The sequence below is a fragment of the Archocentrus centrarchus genome, chromosome 8 (assembly GCF_007364275.1).
Source record: "Archocentrus centrarchus isolate MPI-CPG fArcCen1 chromosome 8, fArcCen1, whole genome shotgun sequence".
Classification (NCBI taxonomy): domain Eukaryota; kingdom Metazoa; phylum Chordata; class Actinopteri; order Cichliformes; family Cichlidae; genus Archocentrus; species Archocentrus centrarchus.
This window is the reverse complement of record NC_044353.1, coordinates 25,619,505-25,639,583: the sequence shown is the minus strand read 5'-3', so window position 1 is coordinate 25,639,583 and position 20,079 is coordinate 25,619,505. Positions and strand designations below refer to the sequence as shown.

The following is a 20,079-nucleotide window of genomic DNA, read 5'->3' as shown; positions in this document are numbered from 1 at the left end:
ATATAAATGGAAAAAAAATTTTGCCTTGGGCTCACGTCTTCTATGTTCCGTTTTATTTTATTGTTTTATTTATTTTTTTGGTTCTAACTCATTGGATCAATATGTAGATTATCAGGTTATAGCCGGCAGAGCTGAGTGTGTTTTCGGGTTTTTGTGGATTCGGTGATTAACAAGTGATAATTGGTGTGATGTCTTCCGGACAGTTCTGAGATTGAATGATAATTTTGTCCCAGTTCATCCTGTGATTCTTTACCTGCTGTGTGTATCACATGCAATCTCCTTTGGAAATAGAAGACCTATAAATAGCAACCCTTTAATTTTATGGTCTGGGCTCAGATCCCCTAACAGGCCGATGGCTTCAAAGGGAAAATTAAATACGCTGCGTGTTTATTTGTGGGTTTGTGGTCACTGTGGTGAGGAAGTGGGCTCATCTGAAGAAACTGGGTTTAATATCACTGGTATTCAGCAGTAACGTTAGATGGAGAGGTCAAAGAAGAGGTGTAGGAAAGGCATCTGAAAGCGTTTCAAATTGCTGAAATCAACTGAGCCGAGAGGGAGGAGGGAAGGGGAGCAGAGGCTTCTAAGACCGTAGAGACTTTTGACTTGCCATTTTAACAACTGACATTGTTTCACAAATCTAAAAGGCAATAAACTGTTTCCTTAGCTGGAAGAAATCCCTGCAAGCCCAGCAGAAAGAGGTATTTGACTGAAGAAAAATGAAGGCCACAGAGACAGCCCCTTCTGTCTGGTTTCTTATACTTTCTTTTAAGTCTTTCTGTGCTCACTGTTAAAAGGTGGACAAAGAGTCTAGTCTGGAGCAGCAGAGCGGAGAGGTAACTTATGTCTTGCACATCCCAGAATTAGACATAATGAAACACCTGCAGTGGAAAATAGGTTTTTCTTGTGCAAATGCCTTGGAAAGACTAATTTAATTTCTTGTACTGGTACTGCAGCTGCTGTCAAGACAGAAGACAGAGTCAAGCAGAGACGCAGACTTCAGACTTGGGAGAGTGCGGCTGATTCTTTTCCTGATGCCTCCCCTGATGTACTCTTTGGGACACCGTGTCAGCTCACTGGTTATTGCTATCATTATGATCTGTGTAGATTTTCATCCTAATTTGGATGTTGTTAATAATCCCATGATAACATAATGATAATAATATATGCATATGATTGACCTGACGGTTGCTGCGGATTATTGAGGGTCTACCAGCTGCATGTTGGTCTAACTGGATCTCTTTTGGTCAGCATCCCAGCACAAGAAAGCACTCAGTTGCGAGAGCCAAAATTTGAATAGCAAGTGTTCAGGAATGGCCAACTGTTTAGAGCCCTCGCAAGGTCAATGGAGAACAATGGAGCCTGTTTGTCTGGTGAACACCCCGCTCACACTCGGGTGAATTCAAATAGCTTCACCTTAAAAAAAAAAAAAAAAAGAATAAGCGTGATTTCAGCCCAGAGAACAAACTCTTTTTATCACCAGATGAGTCACAGCATTGTGGAGATGATGCGGTTCTTCTGCAGGTGCAGTTTGAACCACACCTTTCTTCGTGACCAGCTGCAATTTTGTTTTACTTAAGTCAAACGCTTACTTTGATGATTTGTAAAAGGCTGCACTCACGCACAAACACACACACACACACACACACACGCATGCATACACGCTCCAAATGCTGCATCATTGGCTGAATGCTAGATTCACGGGCCTCCCATGGGGCGTGGCCAGTATCGAAGCTTATATATTTCCCTTGTAAACTCTCGCTCTTGTATTAATAGCTATGCACTCCTGTAGACTGTGTGTTTATCCTTTTGAGTTTTATTGAGAAAAGAAAAACCATATGGACTTTGCTTTGGAAGTTCGTCGCGCCGCTTCATAGGTTTTAGTCGTATTTAAGTTTAATCATGTTGAAAAATAATGGAAAGAAGACCGCAATCTCGGTAGCCTGCACAGCATGCCTCTGCCTGCTGCTGCTGCTCCTGGTTGCTGTGCAGCATCACCGGGTTCAGGTGAGCGAGGTAACGAGCGAACTGGACATCGGTACGCGCTCTCTTCTCCAAGATGCCACGCCGGAGGAGGAGCGGAGCGCACCGCCCGGGAGCGCACAGGATAAGAAAGGATTCTCGTCGTACTTCACCAAACTGACCCGGGGACGGAGGGAGGTGGAGAAGCCCGCACACTCGTCCGCTGACCCCCCGCCAGCTGAGAACATCAGCGCGGATGACATCTTCATCGCTGTGAAGACCACCAAGAAGTTCCACCAGTCCAGGCTGAATCTGCTTCTGGAGACATGGATCTCCAGAAACGTGCAACAGGTGAATGAAAAGTGCAACATGAATCCTTACCATTTCGTGTGCATTTTCAGCTTTTTATCAAAACACTGAGCACGCACATGCTGAAAGTTAGGATTTGAGATAATTATTTGAGGCTTATGTCATTGTTGCCGGGTCTGTGCTGCAGACTTGAACAATAAGCTTAGTGTACACATGCAGGTGATGCCTGTTTGATCGCTGTTTACAGTGCTGTATTGTTCCCCTTGTCACCAGATGACATACTGAAATGGCCACACAACCCCTGTTAACCGTGCTGAATTTCCTCTGCTCTGTCACTTTTTATTCTCCTCTGAGTGATGTCCCTGAGAACGGAGGGAGCAGTTTCAGGACTCCCTCTTCTCCCCTTTTTCAAACCCCCCTCTCTCCCCACTCTCTATTATCCCCCCTCTTTTGGGGTGTCCCTGTGAATGCCCCTGGTGCAATGGATGCTTCACAGCACCGACTCCAGCGCTGTCCCCCTTCCAGGGCTAACAAAGCCTCTTTCTGATGGGGGAAGAAAAGCTTTTCCAGCCCCTTGTCTCCCCTCTCTCCATGGGAACGTGGGAGCTGAGTCTGGGTCAAGCTTACTGGAGGGATGGGAAAACGGGGGCTTCGTTAAGGGGATGCCTGGGACAAAAGGGTGCAGCTATAGGCTGGCTTATGCTGGGAAGGAGCACGCTGAGTATGAAAATGTGTCCTTGAAAACCAAGCTCCTTTAGAGGGTGCACAATGACGAGGCTTTCATTTTGAGGAAACAGTAGCTAGTCAAAGTGATTTTATCCTACACCTCACATGTGCTTTTGCTGAAGTCGTTATAATTTGTTTCGGCCATTGCTGCATAAAGGTTTTCTCTTTTTCATCTCAAGCATCAGTAAAGTTTAGGGGGGGGGTCTGTTTGATGTCAGGGTTTCTAATAATAATAGACTGCCACAATCACTGTGTCCACATCTGTGAAAAAGAGTAAAGCTTAGGTGGAGTAGACCAAACCATGCTCTGCAACAGCTGCTTAGATGGAAATAATTTCTGCTAATTGGTTGCAATTATTGCAGTAGATGATGCTAGTTAACCCATTTGACAGAATTAACAGCAGGGCTGATAGGCAGGCAGCTGGTAGGTGGCTGCATGGACAAAAAGGACAGACTGAGCACCACAATGAAAGAGGGAGTTCCTAGAGAAGGGGTGCCAGGTGGTCAGGGGGGACAGCACAAAGGACGGCCTTAATGCCAGCCACAGGATGCTCTGAGTTCCCACCATGTACATATGGCCATCCTCTGTGATCAGATTTGATTCTCACGCTCAGCTGATGGACATCTGTGGGGTTTGCATCACTGATACAGCTTCAGACACAAGGGATAAACATATTATTTCTGTATAACCAAGTCAATTATTGGGGGGCTTTAATTGCTTCTCTGTTGTGTTATCTGCTCAGTGTGAGATCTGGTGGGGTTTCTGTGAGAACACGGTGGGTAGATTAGCTCAGTGATAGCTTTGTTGACACAATAGTGCCAGTGGCCTTCTTAATCTTTGAGCCCATTCAGAGCATAAATAACACTTTTGGAAATCCAGCTTGTTGGGATCTTGATGCAAGCGGTTACCCTCTACATCTAATAAATGCTTTTGAAAAAGAAAGCCACTCACTAGCTGGGATTTCAAGTTTAAATTTGAAATCCTAACCATCCTATTCATTTTCTCCCTTTCCTGAGCTGGTCTGGAAATCTGGCACATAGGAGCGTCTTTTTTTAGGGCCCGAGCACGAACTGTGCGAAGGCCCTATTGTAATTGCTTCGTTTATTATTTTTTTTTTTTTTTTTTTTTTTTTTTTATTATTATTATTATTATTTTTTTTATTTTTATTATTATTATTCAGGCAAATGAATTGGCTTTTTGGGGGCTTTATCATATTCAAAAACTCATGAAACTTTGCACATGCGTCACACCTGGTGAAAATTTAAGTATTTTAATGGGCTCGGGCAAGGGCGCGCCCAAATGGCTCGCTAGCGCCCCCTAAACTGGAGCCCCACCGCTGTGTTTCACGTACATGAATGAAACTTCATACACATGTATATCATGTCCAGGCGCACAAAAAATCCTCTTGGAGCCATGCCCTAAACCCAACAGGAAGTCCGCTATTTTGAATTAATTATGCAAATTTGGCGATTTGCAGCCCTCACACTTTTTCTAATAACTCAGAGGTTTTAGACGTTATCATCTTCATATTTGGTTTGTCTAACCTACACCCCCAGGGGAATCTAAATCTCGAAAATGGTGAGTTTTTGCCAAGGGGGAGGGGTCCTTATGCCCCTTTGAACTTTGATCATTCGCCATGAAATTTTGATTGCCTCTCATTCATACCTACATGATCCAATGTGCATCAAACTTCTCCAGTAGGATGAGGGTGCCCCCCTGAACACATACATATGACAATATTTAATATCAGTCGCAGCGCCACCTAGTGGGAACAGGAAATGTCATATTTTACACTTGGAGGTCCAGCTCCAAGGTGGTTTAGCAGAACCATCTCAAATTTCACCTGGAAAGCCTTAAGAAGTTGGACTTACTGTGTTTTCAAAACTGTGACTTTTTGACAAAAGGGCGTGACCCTTATGGGACGGCAAAGTTCGATGATTCGCCATGAACACAAAAATGGCTGTAACTCAAAGCCAACTTGCCCAATCTGGCTCAAACTTCAGTGGTGTGATAAGCATGCTGCCCTGAACACATTCATATGCATAAAGTCCATAAACGTTAGAGCGCCGCCTAGTGGCAGCTCGGAATATCTTAAAATAGCATGTTTTTTGAGTAGCCCCGGAGCTACGTTTTATCTACATGTATGAAAATGTACAGGCTCATGTAACATACTAAGACGTACAAAAAAGTCTCTTGGACCCATACCCCAAACCCTACAGGAAGTCGGCCATCTTCAATTGAAGGTGTCAATTTTTGCGATTTCCACGCCTGCTATTTGAACGAACTCGTCCTAGGGCATTTCACCCACTGACACCAAATTGGCTCCAGATCATCTACACAAGTAGCCCATCAAATATTGTGGAAATCTTTACAAAATATTAAACGGCCTTGTCACACCAGGCCATTAAATTTGGCCTTTGTTTTTCTCCCTCACCACCAAAATTGTTTGTGCACTTGTTCGCACATGCTTTGTCTGATCAGGCTGAAAATTTAATCACTCATGTACACACCCAGGCTGAATCCATAACTACAGATTCAAGACTGTAGGCGCAATAGCGCCCCCTACAGAAGCAAATGAAAATTTGTATGACCGTCCACAGAATTAGTTTTGCTCTGAAATACATGAAATATCTTTCACCATTCCTTACAAAATCCTCATCTATTTGATAAGCCTCCTGCCCTGAACACATTGATATGCATAAAGTCCATAAACGTTAGAGCGCCCCCTACTGGCAGCTTTAAATATCATAATATACCATGTTTTTTAGCTAGCCCCTGAGTTACATTTTATCTACAGCTCTGAAATTTTGCACACTCATGTAACATCCTAAGACATACAAAAAAGTCTCTTGGAGCCATACTCCAAACCCTACAGGAAGTCCAGCATCTTCAATTGAAAGTGTCAATTTTTGCCATTTTCAGGCCTGCTATTTGAATGAACTCCTCCTAGGGCATTTCACCCAGTGAGACCAAATTGGCTCCACATCATCTAGACAAACAGCCCATCAAAAAAGTCAATCAGACCCATGCCCTATTTTGCATGCTGGAGCCGTGACCACACCCCCAAATATTCCATTGCGTCTATGCCGAGAGCAAAAGATACCTTTTCCTATAAAAGAATTCAACTTTCTAGAGACCCATCACGATCACAAAACCTCCGAGTGCGGCACGGGTCGACGAGCGCCACGGGGCGACGCGCGCGGAGTGCGAGGGCCCGATATCACCGCTTGCGGTTTTAATTTTTTTTTTTTTTTCAGAGCATAAATTTATTTTCTAGTGTCTGGACAGCTGGCACTGACATCTTCACGGTGGTGTGCCATGCATTCCTCTCTTAAGCGTATGATAATTAGCCAGCCCTCCAACAATGAGATCTTTTAACATTTAGAAAAAAAAAATACTTGGAGCTGCAGTTCAGTTAATCAAGTGGCTTCAGTGTAAAGAAATAAAATACAAGTGGTCAGAAAGTGGATGTCTTTCAGTAGGAAATCCTGCTGTTAATCTGCAACTGTGGATTTGTGAAATCAACAAATGCATACATTTCATGCCATCTACTTATCTATTACCAAATCACTGCCCCACTGATTCTAATGCTCCTGTGGGATGTTTGACAAAATTATTAGTCCACACAAAAAGTGCTGAAATGGCTTTGAAAGGCTGGGACAGAAAGGGGGGGGAAGTGGTCGGGGTGGAGGTGGTTGATGGAAAGAAGGGAGCCCGGTGCCCTTCCTTCCTGTGGAGCTGGAGACAGCCAGCCAGGCACCACGTTCAGCTCAGACAGGGCCGTGCCAGACCTTCCTGTGATCAGGCGCGCAGTGCCGCTCTCCTCCTCACCCCACGCCCTCTCGCCTCTTATCTCTGCTTTGCACACGGCCATCTCTTCTCTCTCGCATTCTTTGTGTTTGAATTAGTATTCCATGAAAGTAACTGTTCTTTTAAGTTTCAGAAACAATGATGGAAGAAAAATCTTCACTGGGAGGTTTCTCTTTGGTTAACTCCTGCAGCTGTATGCAAATGCTGGCAAACGCTTTGAGAGTTTACCCAGTGGAGACTTTACCCAGCATGAAAACTCATAGCATTGTTCTATTCAAGAGGCTCTGGCTATGTATGTGGCCCTTTGGGGGGGTTGGGGGATTGAGGAGGAGGAGGAGGCAGGACAGGAGGTGAAAAGGGGGTGAATGGCCACACACGGTTTTCGATTTACTAATCAGCACTGAGAATCCACCACCGCTCCTCCATCCGCCCTCCTCCTCTCTCTGTCAGTACCCAGGCAGCTCTGGCAGCTGCCTCAGTGATTAGGCTGTCTATTGAACGAGCTTTAAAGCAAACAGCGCCAGCCTCTGATCCCTTCACCAGTGAAACCACCACTGTTCCCTAAACAAATACAGGCTCATGGCTTCAGCGTTGAGCAACATCTGCTCAGAATTTGTTCCACAAACTGCTTGAGCAGCCTCGCTTTGTGTTGGAAAAAAGTAAACCGGAGCAACTGATCGTTCCTTTAATTCCAGTAAAGTCACTGGCCTGCTTGTGGATGCACATCACAAGTTGCTGTTGCTCAGCAGCAGGGTGGTGAACTCACGGGAATGAGGACTACATGCAAAGCGATCTGTCAGTGAGGGTTAAGGCAGCATGACCTGGCGTGTAGAGACACGTGGCGTAGATAAGGTAGTGTGGTGTTCGGCAGGTGCTGCCTCACCTGAGGTGAAGAGTAAACAGACCGCTGGCGGTTACAAAGCCCGGGGCTGGCTGCCTTTTCATCACCGCTATTCAGCAGCTTGCACCTGCTCACTGTGAGTTATCATAGAGAGGAGTCTAATCTCTCCCTGCTCCCTTTAAGTGTGTTCCTGTAAGGTGTCCTTTGTTTGTCACTCCTTTTATGACTAATTGCTACATTTAACAAGCGCAGGCAAGCCGGTGCTTTTAATTCTTCTGACATTTTGTGTCTGTCAGTCATACAGCTGTAAATACAAAGAGACTTTATGCCACTGTTTTATCATTTTGAAGCTCGGCAGCAGGTCCAGCAGAGCGAAGGGTCTCAGCCAGGGGATGTGATACATGAATGGGTTGTGTGTGGGAGGTGGACAGTCTGCCTCCTCCTTTGTTGTTTGTCTAGGATGCTTTGGGGTGGCTGCATAGTTGCCATGGTGAGAGTAAAATGCAGGACAAAAGGCCTTTATTAGAGCAGGGGGCTGTTTAACTCAATGTGTTTTCCACTACATAAAAGCAACGCTGATTGATGCTAATCACACCAGCTGGATGCGACGGAGAGAGACTTTGAACACACTGCTGAATATGATCGTGTGACTATTTCACATGATCAGCCATAGTAGCCATAATTTTGTAGCTCTTAAGACCGAGTCCCCTTATCTGTAATTTCCCTTGTTTGTTTACAGACGTACATCTTCACAGACGGAGAAGATGATGAGCTGAAGAAAAAAATTGGTAAGTTTTATGAGGGAAGTGTAAAGTTGGCAACAAAGATGCATTTTGTTTGAGAAAGGGGCCATCTATGAGAAACCAAATCATCCTTTAAAAGCCATACAAATTTAGCTCTGAGCTTCTCGACTCTGTGAAAGATGCCACTGGAAAACACAGATGCTTCTTTGATGATGCCATGTCTTATGTTTTCAACTGTAACTCTTTATCTCCGTTGCTGCCACAGGGAGTCATGCAATTAACACCAATTGCTCCGCGGCACACAGCCGACAAGCCCTGTCTTGCAAGATGGCGGTGGAATATGACAAGTTCATCGAGTCCGGGAAAAAGTAGGCATTGCTTTTTAAAATGCTGACTGATGCATTAGCCTCAGTGTCTTTTGGATCTAATAACTCTTCTGTTTCTTAGGTGGTTTTGTCACGTAGATGATGACAATTACGTGAATGTTCGGGCTCTGGTGAAGCACCTGTCTCAGTACCCCCACACTCAGGACATGTACATCGGCAAACCCAGTTTGGACCGGCCCATAGAGGCCACCGAAAGGCTGGGTGACAATAAGATGGTATGTTGAAGAATGCTGTTGCTATTTGCAGAGATATTTCAGCAATATTTGAGACAACTTGCCAGATGATAGTGTTAATAACCTTTCTTTCTCCTTTTATAGAAACCAGTGAATTTCTGGTTTGCTACAGGAGGAGCAGGTTTCTGTGTAAGTCGGGGTCTGGCGCTGAAGATGAGCCCATGGGCCAGGTAATATGTTTATTACTCTGCTGCACTAAGATTGCATTTGCATTTAATTACTCTCAGTACAAATGATTAGTTTCAGTACAAAGATAATAAGGGCAAAAAAAATTGCCTCATGCATGAATACAAAACAGATGAAATGAGTGCAGTGCAGCACACTGGCCTGCAGTAGGTTTTTGCACTGATCATATATCTTATTATTTTTTCAGTGGTGGTCACTTCATGAACACAGCAGAGAAGATCCGTCTTCCAGATGACTGCACCATCGGCTACATTATCGAGTCGGTTCTTGGGGTCCCACTGACCCGCAGCAACCTGTTCCACTCCCACTTGGAAAACCTGCAACAGGTGTCCAGATCTGAGATTCACAAGCAGGTGAGAGGCTTACGGGACGTCTTTCTTAATACGTGCTGCTTCCTCCAGGAAATCACAAATCAGCGTGAACGTGGTGTTCATGTTTTTGCTGTTCTTTTTCTTCCAGATCACTCTCAGTTATGGGATGTTCGAAAACAAGAGCAATATCATCAATTTAAAAGGGGCTTTTCCTGTTGAGGAGGATCCATCAAGGTGAGAAGCTGTTCTCCTTAATTACAAGACTCATCAATTTAAGCACATTTTCAACACACATCTAAATCTGTTTTTTTTTTTTTTTTCTGTCCTCCAGGTTCAAGTCTGTGCACTGTCTCCTGTACCCAGACACCCCATGGTGTCCCCCTCTGGTTGCCTATTAGGGCGACCGCTCCTTTCTCATCCTCGTCCCCGTCTTGCCTCGGTATCTGAAAGGCTCGTGGGGACCAGTGTTTGGTATTAGACCATGTGGCTGCTGTTTTCTTGCTGCAGTATTGCATGGTCTTTAATAGTTTTACTGGGCTGCTGTGCGGCCCACCTCGGGACTCTTCCTTCCTTTCTGGAGCCAGAACCCCATCCTGTAATACTTGGGCAGAGGACTTTTGGCTCTCAGCAGGAAGTAGCTTTCATCGTTAAGCTTTGCAGGCAATCAGTTGAGCGTTGTGATGTATATGTTGCTTGTAAATGTATCTGCTATTCTCATAGAATGTATTGTCTTATATTCAAGCCTTCTGCCAGCTTTACATTAACACCTTTTTTGCTTTTTAAAATGTAGAGCCCTTCAAGTCTATGCTTGTAGGCCTTGTTTGGGTCTTTTTTTGTGCATTTCTTTTGCCTCAGATGACTCCGGACATTTGCTCTAATATGAAGACTTTGTGCTTTTAAATGAACAGTGTTATTTCCCCCATAACTTGAGCTGGCAGTTGGCAAATTTCCAAATGCATCCTTTGGTGACCCAATCTGAGGTGTATCAGGACAAAGCACTTTTCTCTTTCTCATAGTTTTTTTTTTTTTTTCATGAACTGACCTAGTTTACGTCCTCTAATGATATACTTCAGATTTGTAACCAAACTAACAAAAAAAAATAGCCCCTCAAAATCTCAACTTTTACTCGTTTTGATGTATTTAATAACACTCCTTGCATTAGTTACAATCAAGGAAAAGTAATGAGCGGTAGAGATTTTGATTTGGGGTTACAGTCACCTTTGCAATGCTTTGACAAGTCTTGTTTTTTTTTTTGTTCTTTTTTTTTTTAAAAATATTGCACAGCTGTGTTGCAAATGAGCTGATGTTTGCTCCTCACCTCTGAAAGGTACTACAGTGAAAAATTACTGGCTTTTAGATTAACGAGTGCCATTTGAAGAAGAAAAGCAAGAACAGTTTGAATCAGTGGCACTGAAAGGAGATCCTCGTGGGTAAACTGAGCCACAGTCTATAATATTTTGCACAAAAGACTGTTGAGCCTCTGTGTTATTGTCAATATGAATGTTCCTTATTTACACATAACATCAGCTGGTTACTGTTGAGGCTTGCGAGGTGAAAGCAACATCAGTGTTTTCTCATGGAGGCGTCTGTTTCCTCTGTGCCATTTCTCACCCATATTGGGCTACGCTATACATCTTGATTACAGTATTGTGTACTGTGCCTTTGTTTAAATAAGTAGTGATTGCCTGTGCTTAGAATGTAATTTCCCCTTTGTGGTTTACATACACTTTTAATGACCTGAATATTTTTTTGACCTGCTTTAAACTGTGCTAAATGACTGTGGTGTTTTATTCTCCAGTATCTGGAGAGTTTGACCAGTTCATTCCCAATAACTGGCTTCTCAGGGATTATGAGCTGATCCTGGTATTAACTACCATGGGACCCACGGCGGGACCTAAAACTCTGAATAAAAGTGCATAACCACTGAGAAACTTTACATTTTTGGTAATGTTTTTATTTGACTGTCTTGCAAGCTTAAGATGTTACACTTAATGCTCACATTAATCCCATTTGTAATATTTGGTGCTTTATTGATACTTGAGCTTAAATCAAACATTAAATCTTGTAACAAAAGCCTTTGTCACTCGTGAACTCTGGACGACACTGAGATTCGCTTTGGGATATTTTCCGCAGTTGTCCTTTCTCAGGAGCGGCACACAATAAAAGAAAGCCTGTTTCAGATGATATCTCACAGGAAAGGGTTTGATTTAGGTGTGGAAACAGCCTTAGCAGAGTGTGCAGGAGACAGGATGATGATGATGATGATTTTCACGTTGCCGCATCTGGATGTTACACAGACTTTGTAGAAAGGAGCTGGCATGTTAAAGACCTATGACTGCGCTAAAAACTAGTCTATATGAGTATTTCTATTTTACTTTCAGCATGAATTGTAGCTGTTACACTAAAGATTCCCATCCCCGCTACAGTTCTGAGCTTGCTTTTCATTATCCAATATTCAACAAAAATTACTATGATGAATACTAATTAGTATGATGAATAGTCAGCAGATCTCAGTGACCTTGAAGGGACATAAGGCATTAGGAGATCAGCAAGATATGGCAATGCCAACCCACTAAGGGACTCAAAAACGTACAATAAAATCTCAAAATTAATCCTGATAATCATGATAAAGGGCATTATAATTCAAACTGTAATAAAAGCATGTATAACTCTCAAAATGAATAAAAATTAATAAAAGATAAGAAGGGCTTAACCTTTGAAAGAAGCCTTAGTTGGTAAAAATCTAATTTTACAACAGAATTAATCTATTTATCTTAAGTTACAATCCATTTTCAGGCCAGGGTTATTTACAATGAGCTTAACATAAGGATCCAGGGGACCCACATCCAGTGAAGCTTACATCAAACTACCAACTCAGTTTCAGTCCAGGTTTTCCTTCCCTGCACTGAGAGGCACGTTGAAAGGCAGGGTGAAATCCTGGAGTGGTTGCGGGTCTGTCACAGAGAAAGATAGCCCTTCACACCTACAGCCAATCTGGATTTACAAACTAAGCTAAAAAAAACTGTCTTTGGACTGTGGGAAGACGCCAGAGTACCCAGAGGGCCCCCATACAGGCACAAGGAGAATGTGCAAACACCAGGAAGGTCCCAGTAGGCCTGTGGGTTTCAATCAGGAACTCTTATACTGTGAGGCAACAGTGCAAACGCTGCTCCACTGTGCTGCCTAATACTAAACAAAAATGCACTAATTCAGGGGGGGGGGATACAGAAAGGTGAAGGGAAACATGAAATCATTCAAACTCCATAAATCCTAAACAGTAACTGAGATGATAATGAGATCCAAACAGGAAGAACGTGACCTAACCACAGTCAAAAACCAGGAGCTTTAGAACAACAATGAAACCAAAAAGAAAACACTTAATGGAAACAGAAGACAAAAACTCCAAAGAACCTCAGAACCCTGAGACCAGAACCCAGGACCATGACAAATTGTTGATTATTGTGCCAGTTTAGTCTTTAACCATCATGAGATGGCTGTTACCTTTGTTGACAGCAGCTGAATTTTTCAGGGTTAGTCTGCTGTAGAAGAGATGTCATTTAAAACAAATGCTACTTTTTTCTTTGGTGCTATAAAAATGTGTTATATGAACTGTGGATGAATGAAATATACATGAGAAGATTTCTTTTCCTTGCTATGCTCAAAAGAAACCTCTGGCCTGTGGGTCACACTTTTCCCCTGAAATATATAAACTGTATATTGTACTGTATCAACAGTATCAGCAGCCCATTTAGACTTTGGCTGTAAAGGGCACTTTTTTAAATCGTAGCATTGCTATTTTTACTTTTTATTTTCCACCACTTGTTATGATGGATGGCCCAGTTCAGAGTCCTCCCACAAGGAGGGGTGGGGTGGTGGAACTATTAATTCAGGAACTTTTTAAATAAAAAAAACCTGCTTCATCCTAATTTCCACACTGAAAATAAAAAAAATATTAATTAAAACAACATTTTTTAAAAATATTATCGTAAAATAAACATTTTGCTTGAAAAGAATCACATCCCAGCTGAACTCTGGGAGACACTGAGCTGAAGCTCCATCACCAAAGCCTTGCATGGGAGACAAATTACTCACAGCAAACATCCTCACCACAAACCATAATCACAGCTTTGTCTTCCACAGATGCATAGTGGGAAAAGCTGCAGCCTTTCATGTGTCCGAAGCTCATGTTCAAACACAGCATCAGTCCTCTCGTACATATCACCAAAGAGAGCAACCGAGGCACTTTGATTCGTGGACTTTTATTCTGATGGTTGTTCAGCTTCATCGGCTTGCTAAGAGGAAGAGAAAGATCCGTCCTTTGGCAATGCACCCATGGGAAAAAAGAACGTGTGGCTTAAGTGTAAAACTCTTGTATTATTAAACTGTGAATCTGCAAACAGTAATTGGATCAGCAGCAGTTTGATCTTTTCCTGCTAGAAGGAAAGGTTTTTATATAAACAACAAATCATTAGAGTCTTGGTCTAATCTGTCTCTAATCTTTTTAACCTTGGAGGAAAACACGGAGCTGGTCGCAGTTTTACACAGTTTTCTCAGCGGTAAATCCTCAAAAAGTAACAGCCACAGCTCAGGAAAGAAAAAAAAAAAAAAAAAGTTTTGGATGTTTTTGCAAATTTGCCAAGACAGGAAATAAAGTATCAGATTTAAATACACCGATTCCTGGAGGTCACATGTCATTCAGATCTCAGTGCAACTGTTAAAAAAATGACCGCTAGTACATATTTTTCTTTTGGTGCTTTTCCAGTGTTTATCTTCCTTTAAAGCTTGCAATTCCAATTATACCTTTTACCAACAAGCAACTGCAGAATAATACAGCCAGACTGAGCTGTTAAGTGTATGCTGTTAGCATTTAAATTTTCACCTGAAGTTGAAGCCAAGTTTTCACCCTCGCACAGGGAGACTTTGTTAAAGCAGAAAGCACGTCAGACACAAAATGTAGCTGCAACCAGACACCGAGAAACTGCCCGGCACAATGATTCACTCTTCAGTAGTATTTTTTTTTTACTGTTTTGTTTTTGCAACATCTGCAATATTAACAAACAAATATGAACCTTTCCTGGTTGCAACAAATAAGTGAGTAATTCTTCCAGTAAAAAATGAATCAGGTCATTTGCATGGCAAACAAAGGCTTGTGTAGGAAATCATGATGGAAAGTATAGAATGACTGGTTGAAAGCAATGGAATGCTTTCAAGTGTTTTGCATATGCATGATGTGGTGACAGGTGAAAGATTACAAGATCTCAAACATCCAGCTGCAGACGTGCACCTCAGGCCGAGCACCTGCCTGTCAGTGAACTGTGGCGAAACGTTACCGGGGGCTGTTTCTGTGGCTTGTTCACCGATAAAGGATCCAGAATCCTAAATGTTCTGTTGACAAAACATAAAAAAAAAAAATCCAAAATGACTTGTGCTTGTCTCAGTTTGAATCATGGTTTAGGAGAAACGCAGACTCTCTGCCCACCCACATGTTTTCACCCCAGGGAGAAACTAAATAGAAAAACATGGAGTCTTGCCTGTCACCCATGTAATGACCCAACGGACTGAGCTGAGAGCAGTTAAGTGTTTTATGACTACTGGGAGTGCGTTTCACTCAGTTCAAAATGAGAAAGAATTGGGGTGGGGGGTATGTATGTATATATGTATGTATGTGTGTATGTATGTTTGTAGTTGTTTGATTGACTAAATGTCAATCAAACAGCCACAAAGTAATGCAATTAAAATAATCTAAAAATAATGACAAGGAGAGCCAATAAAAAGATGTAAAATTCCTTACAAGGCACAAAACTGCCACAATGACACACAAAGCAAACACGTCAACACAAAGAGGCACAAACCCAACCACAAAGACACACATAAGAACTGCACAATGATGCAAAATGTGATGTGAACAAAAAAGACTTGCAAAACAACCACACAGAGAACGCAAACAGTGACGAAACAAGAACAAGCAGATGCAAAACAGCCAGAAAGAGTTAAAAAGAAACCACAAAAAAAAAAAAAAAAAAAAGGCTCAGGAGGCCCAAATTATCTAGAAAGAGGAATAAAAGAAATGACTCGAGTCTGAAAGATCAACACTTTTAATACACATTTTTTTTACATTATTTAGAGTTTGTTTACAATGATGACGTATCAGTGCCTTACAGATCTGAAGGTTTCACAGGTCTTAACAGTCGCATTATATAACCCCATCTTTAGTTGGAACCACAGGAAACGCTTGAATTGATTCACTGTTAACAGTCTGCACTGCTGTCTGTTTAAAACACAAACACCCCGGTGTGCTTTTTTACACCTCCTATCAGCACTCTGAGTGGAAAATGTGAAATTTCACAACTCTGCAAAGGTACTCAATCCTTGTGTTTGACTCGAAAACAAAACGGAAGCTGTAACTGTCGGTAAAATGGAAAACCCCTTTTGTGTGTGTGGAACAGGGGTGTTGGAGTAGATCTGGTGAAGTATGGATAGCTGCCACAGAGGGACATTCCTCAGAGTGCGGAGGATTACAGCGACGCTGACCACTCGCGCATTGTCTTCATGACTCTCCTCTGCTATATCAGTCAGTCTCCAATTAACAGCCTGTATTGTCTGCAGGATTAGGAGTGGCGGGATGAGGCCCACAGAGAGATCTCACAACAACTGGTGCAGAACTTAATCCTGCTCTGCATGTGCTCTAAAAGCCATCCAAGTTGGGAGTTTACTATAATCCAGGTATCACATATCCTGGCAATGGAAGGACTTGAACTTACTAACGCAGCACTTGAGTGGAGTACTTGAGGAATGTGGAGGAGAAACAGCTTGAAGAGAAATTTCTTTTTCTCATCTGAAAGATGGATCGCAGGAAGTGTTTGCTTTTTGTGTGTGTGTGTTTTTTTTTAAAGCCATTTAATTCTGTCTGATTCCCATCAGAAATCTTTATGATTGATTATTTCATTTAAACACAGATATTTTTTCAAATTATAATTGCATTTCTTTGTTTTAATTTGATTACCATCAATCTCAGGGCTTTATTTACCCTTATAGTCATTATGAAAAAATGCTATGAGGTTGTTTTCGAACATCTTCTTCTTCTTTGGCTGCTCCTTTTAGGCCTGAATTATGCTTCTGCGTCGGGTGTTTGTGGGGCTACGTAAGTAACTGGAACTCCCCTCTGAATCCTTCACAGTAATCTACAACGTAACCTCTCAAGAAATGTAACTACATGTCAGGTTGACACAGCCTACAAAGATTCTAATTACTGCGTAGGGTTCGGAGGGGTTTCCGGTTACGCACGTCGGTCCCACAAACGCCCAACGCAGAAGTCTAAATCAAGTCTTTGAGGTTGCTGCAGTGGATCATCTGCCTCTGTCTCACTCTCTCCCTAGCATCCTCTTGTGTCATACCAATCTTGCCTCATCTATACATGTCCAAACCACTCAACCTGACTGGTATGTGTGGAGAAGATTTCAGACTTCCGTTTTTTGGGAATCCACATAACAGAGGCCCTGACCAGAGATGCCAGGGAACTGACTAAGAAGGCCCAGCAAAGACTTTACTCAGGTTCTCAGGAGGAATAACATTCCAAACAGACTGCTGGTGTCCTTCTATCAATGCACTATAGAGAGTATTATAAAGTACTGTCTGTGTGTCTGGTTCCCCGGCTGCACGGTAGCACAAAAGAAATGCTCCAGGGGGTCACAAAGGCCGCCCAGAAGATTGTCAGCTGTCCTCTCCCCACTTTGGAAGAACTCTTTTGTTTCTGCTGCCTCACAAAAGCAAACAAATTACTGAAAGACAATTCACATCCGGGCCACTGTCTGTTTGAATTACTGCCATCAGGCAGATGATACAGGACTCCTAAAGCTAGGACAAATAGACTGAAAAACTGTTTTTATCATACTGCCATCACCACATTAAAAGCTGCCAATATGTTAGGTGATTAGTATTATTCATTGATTAATATTAATTTGGATTATTTATATAAATTTGTTGTTGTTGTTGTTGATTGTTTTTATGTCCAAGCTCAAAGGACTGCACTCATTCCCAATCCTGTCCACTCCCCTGCTCCATTCCTCTTTCTATTATGATCTGCATATTTGAGTTGGCAGAGATTTTTCACTGGATGACCTTCCTGACGGAACCCTCCCCATTTATCTGGGCTTGGGGCCGACACTGGGAGTTCACTGGCTTGTGGCTCCCTGGCTGTCTGTGCTGCATTTATTTACTGAGCCTTTATAGATGGAGCTAAAGTGTTTGACAGCAGTAAGCAGTGTTACATGCTGTAAACAGTTTATAAAAGCTAGAGGGAAGAGGTTTAATTGTAACATTAATGATTGCAAAAATATGGATTTTGATGTTATAATTGTGACAGACAGTAGTGACATTTTGTACTTCATAAGCATGAATAGTTTTATCAAGCAATTAAATTGAGCAAATTCTCCAAGATACTCTTCTGGTTATTTGGAGAAAAAAGGCCAAACTGACATTTTCAGAAATAGTAACACTGTTAGAGAAATGGACTTTAATAACATTAAAAAAAGAACACAGCTAAAGCCTATAAAAATGAGTCTTTCCACTGTTTATTCCCCCTCATTTAGTCCGTGTCTTGGGCAACACAGAACAAACAGAAAATGGCAGCAACCCAAAACAACAAAGACTGCATCAGCATAATGATGTTTTGGAATTGTTCAACAGAGCATAAATGGATTGAAAAAGTCATTTTCTCATTCAGTTGTGCAGACAATCAGGATATGTCAACTTTACAAACATGCCTAAAATACTGGATGTACAACCCCAATTCCAAAAAAAGTTGGGATGCTTTGTAAAATGTAAATAAAAACTGAACACAATGATTTGCACATAGCATAAACCCACATTTTATTCACAGTACAACACAGTATACATATCAAATGTTTAGAATGAGAAAATGTACCATTTTCAGAAAAACAGAAGATTATTTAGAATTTGATGGTAGCAACACATTTCAAAAAAGTTGGGACGGGGTCATGTTTATTACTGTGCCCCCTAACAAGTCTGCAAACATCTGGGAACTGAAACCCATATCTTTTGGCACTGATGTTGCCTTTCCAGATGTGCAAGCTGACAATTCTATTGGTACAAATGCATCTCTGTACCATCAGAGATGCAGCCTTTTTAACTGAGTCCTGATAACAGTCCTGATGGTCCAGCTCCACTTTAGTCTGGCGGATGAGGTGTTTGCATTTTCCAAAAAAGAATTTCAGTAAGTCGGTGTTAAAATAACATGACTAAAATTACATTTCTCCATGGTGATTTAATCCATCCATCCACTGATTCATTTTCTTAACTGTTGGTCCATTTCAGGGTTGCAGGGAGGCTGGAGCCTCTCCCAGCTGTAAACAGGGCAAAAGGCAGAGTGTGTTCTGGAGAGGTCTTGAGTCTATCACAGGGCAAAGGTGCTTTAAGCTGGGTTTTTATTATTTGTTACAGTCACATAAATTTATTATTTGAAGGTCATTTACATCAAAAGTAAAATAAGTTTTGCACAAATGCAAATCAGAGTGAAAATGCTGGTGCATGACCTCGGGCACTGATAAGTCATCTCTACATAACAATACAACATTCTGGTAACCAACTGTAAAAGATATTTTTGGTCTGATATGCACCAGACTTTTATGTGGAGGGCAGGACGTACACTACTCTTAACAAGCAATCAAAAGTTTTACACTATCCTCATAATATTTGACCAAAACCACTAAAAGACACTTGTGTGTGTCTCAGTGCAAAAGCCGTGACTCTCCTCATTTAGACGGTGTTTTTGAACGTTTGTTGTAACCTTGGTAATAAGAAAACTTTACTGTCCTTGCTGTGAGATGAGATCATGTGGTTGAATGTCTTATGTGGGCTTTTTGTTTTTTTTTTAATTTGGTGGTGAACCACTGGATCATGACAAATTCTTCACACAGAAGAACAGGAAGGAAACAAGAGCAGCTTTGAGAAATCCACGAAGCATCTCAGCAAGAAGGGCTTAGAAAAAAAAAGGTGAGGACGTGGATAAATGGACAGCTCCATAAATCCTTCATTGGGTACGTGCTGCCTCTGACTGCTTGGGGTGATGTGCACAAAGGAGGAGGTGAGGTGTGAATGATGTGAGTGCTGACTCTCAGGACGCAGCACCTTCCCCTGGAGCTCTGCCACAAAAGAGACAAGCCAGGCGCCCGGTTTCCTCAACTCCCCCTGAGCAACAAAGCAGAAACAGGACACGGAGGTGCTCAAATGTTCAGTCTGCCTCAACCATACTGTGATGACAAGATGAATGCGCTGAGAAATGAGAGGTAAAAGTGTGAGAACTACTCATATGGAAGTTTTCCATTTATGACACTAACAGCTGTAGTGTAGTTGTTGCCCCCTTTCTTGTCTTACCCATCCATCCATCCATCCATCCATATTTCCACAAAAATATTCCAACAAAATTTTTTTTAAACTTTCTTCTCTGAGTGTCTTTTATCACAGTAAAAATCTGTTTTCTTGAGATAAATAGTGTACCACAGAAACCAGAACACACCATAGCAGCAGCTGCATCAACTGATAGTAGTGATACAGATG

At 42.1% G+C, this 20,079-nt stretch overlaps 1 protein-coding gene across 2 annotated transcripts; it reads left to right on the top strand.

Annotated features, from left to right (window-relative positions):
- Positions 1 to 1,781: 1,781 nt before the first annotated feature.
- lfng (LFNG O-fucosylpeptide 3-beta-N-acetylglucosaminyltransferase) lies at positions 1,782 to 11,577 on the top strand. 2 transcript variants are annotated; one of them, XM_030735967.1, is made up of 9 exons: positions 1,782 to 2,310; positions 8,385 to 8,433; positions 8,654 to 8,756; positions 8,836 to 8,989; positions 9,092 to 9,177; positions 9,381 to 9,546; positions 9,653 to 9,738; positions 9,836 to 9,914; positions 11,108 to 11,577. In XM_030735967.1, exons 1-8 carry the CDS (start codon positions 1,900 to 1,902, stop codon positions 9,900 to 9,902), a joined length of 1,122 nt encoding a protein of 373 aa, XP_030591827.1. In that variant the 5' UTR covers positions 1,782 to 1,899; the 3' UTR covers positions 9,903 to 9,914; positions 11,108 to 11,577. The 2 variants fall into 2 exon arrangements, with proteins under 2 accessions (XP_030591827.1, XP_030591826.1); XM_030735966.1 differs by lacking the exon at positions 11,108 to 11,577 and having other exon boundaries at positions 9,836 to 10,572.
- The last annotated feature ends 8,502 nt before the right edge of the window (positions 11,578 to 20,079 follow it).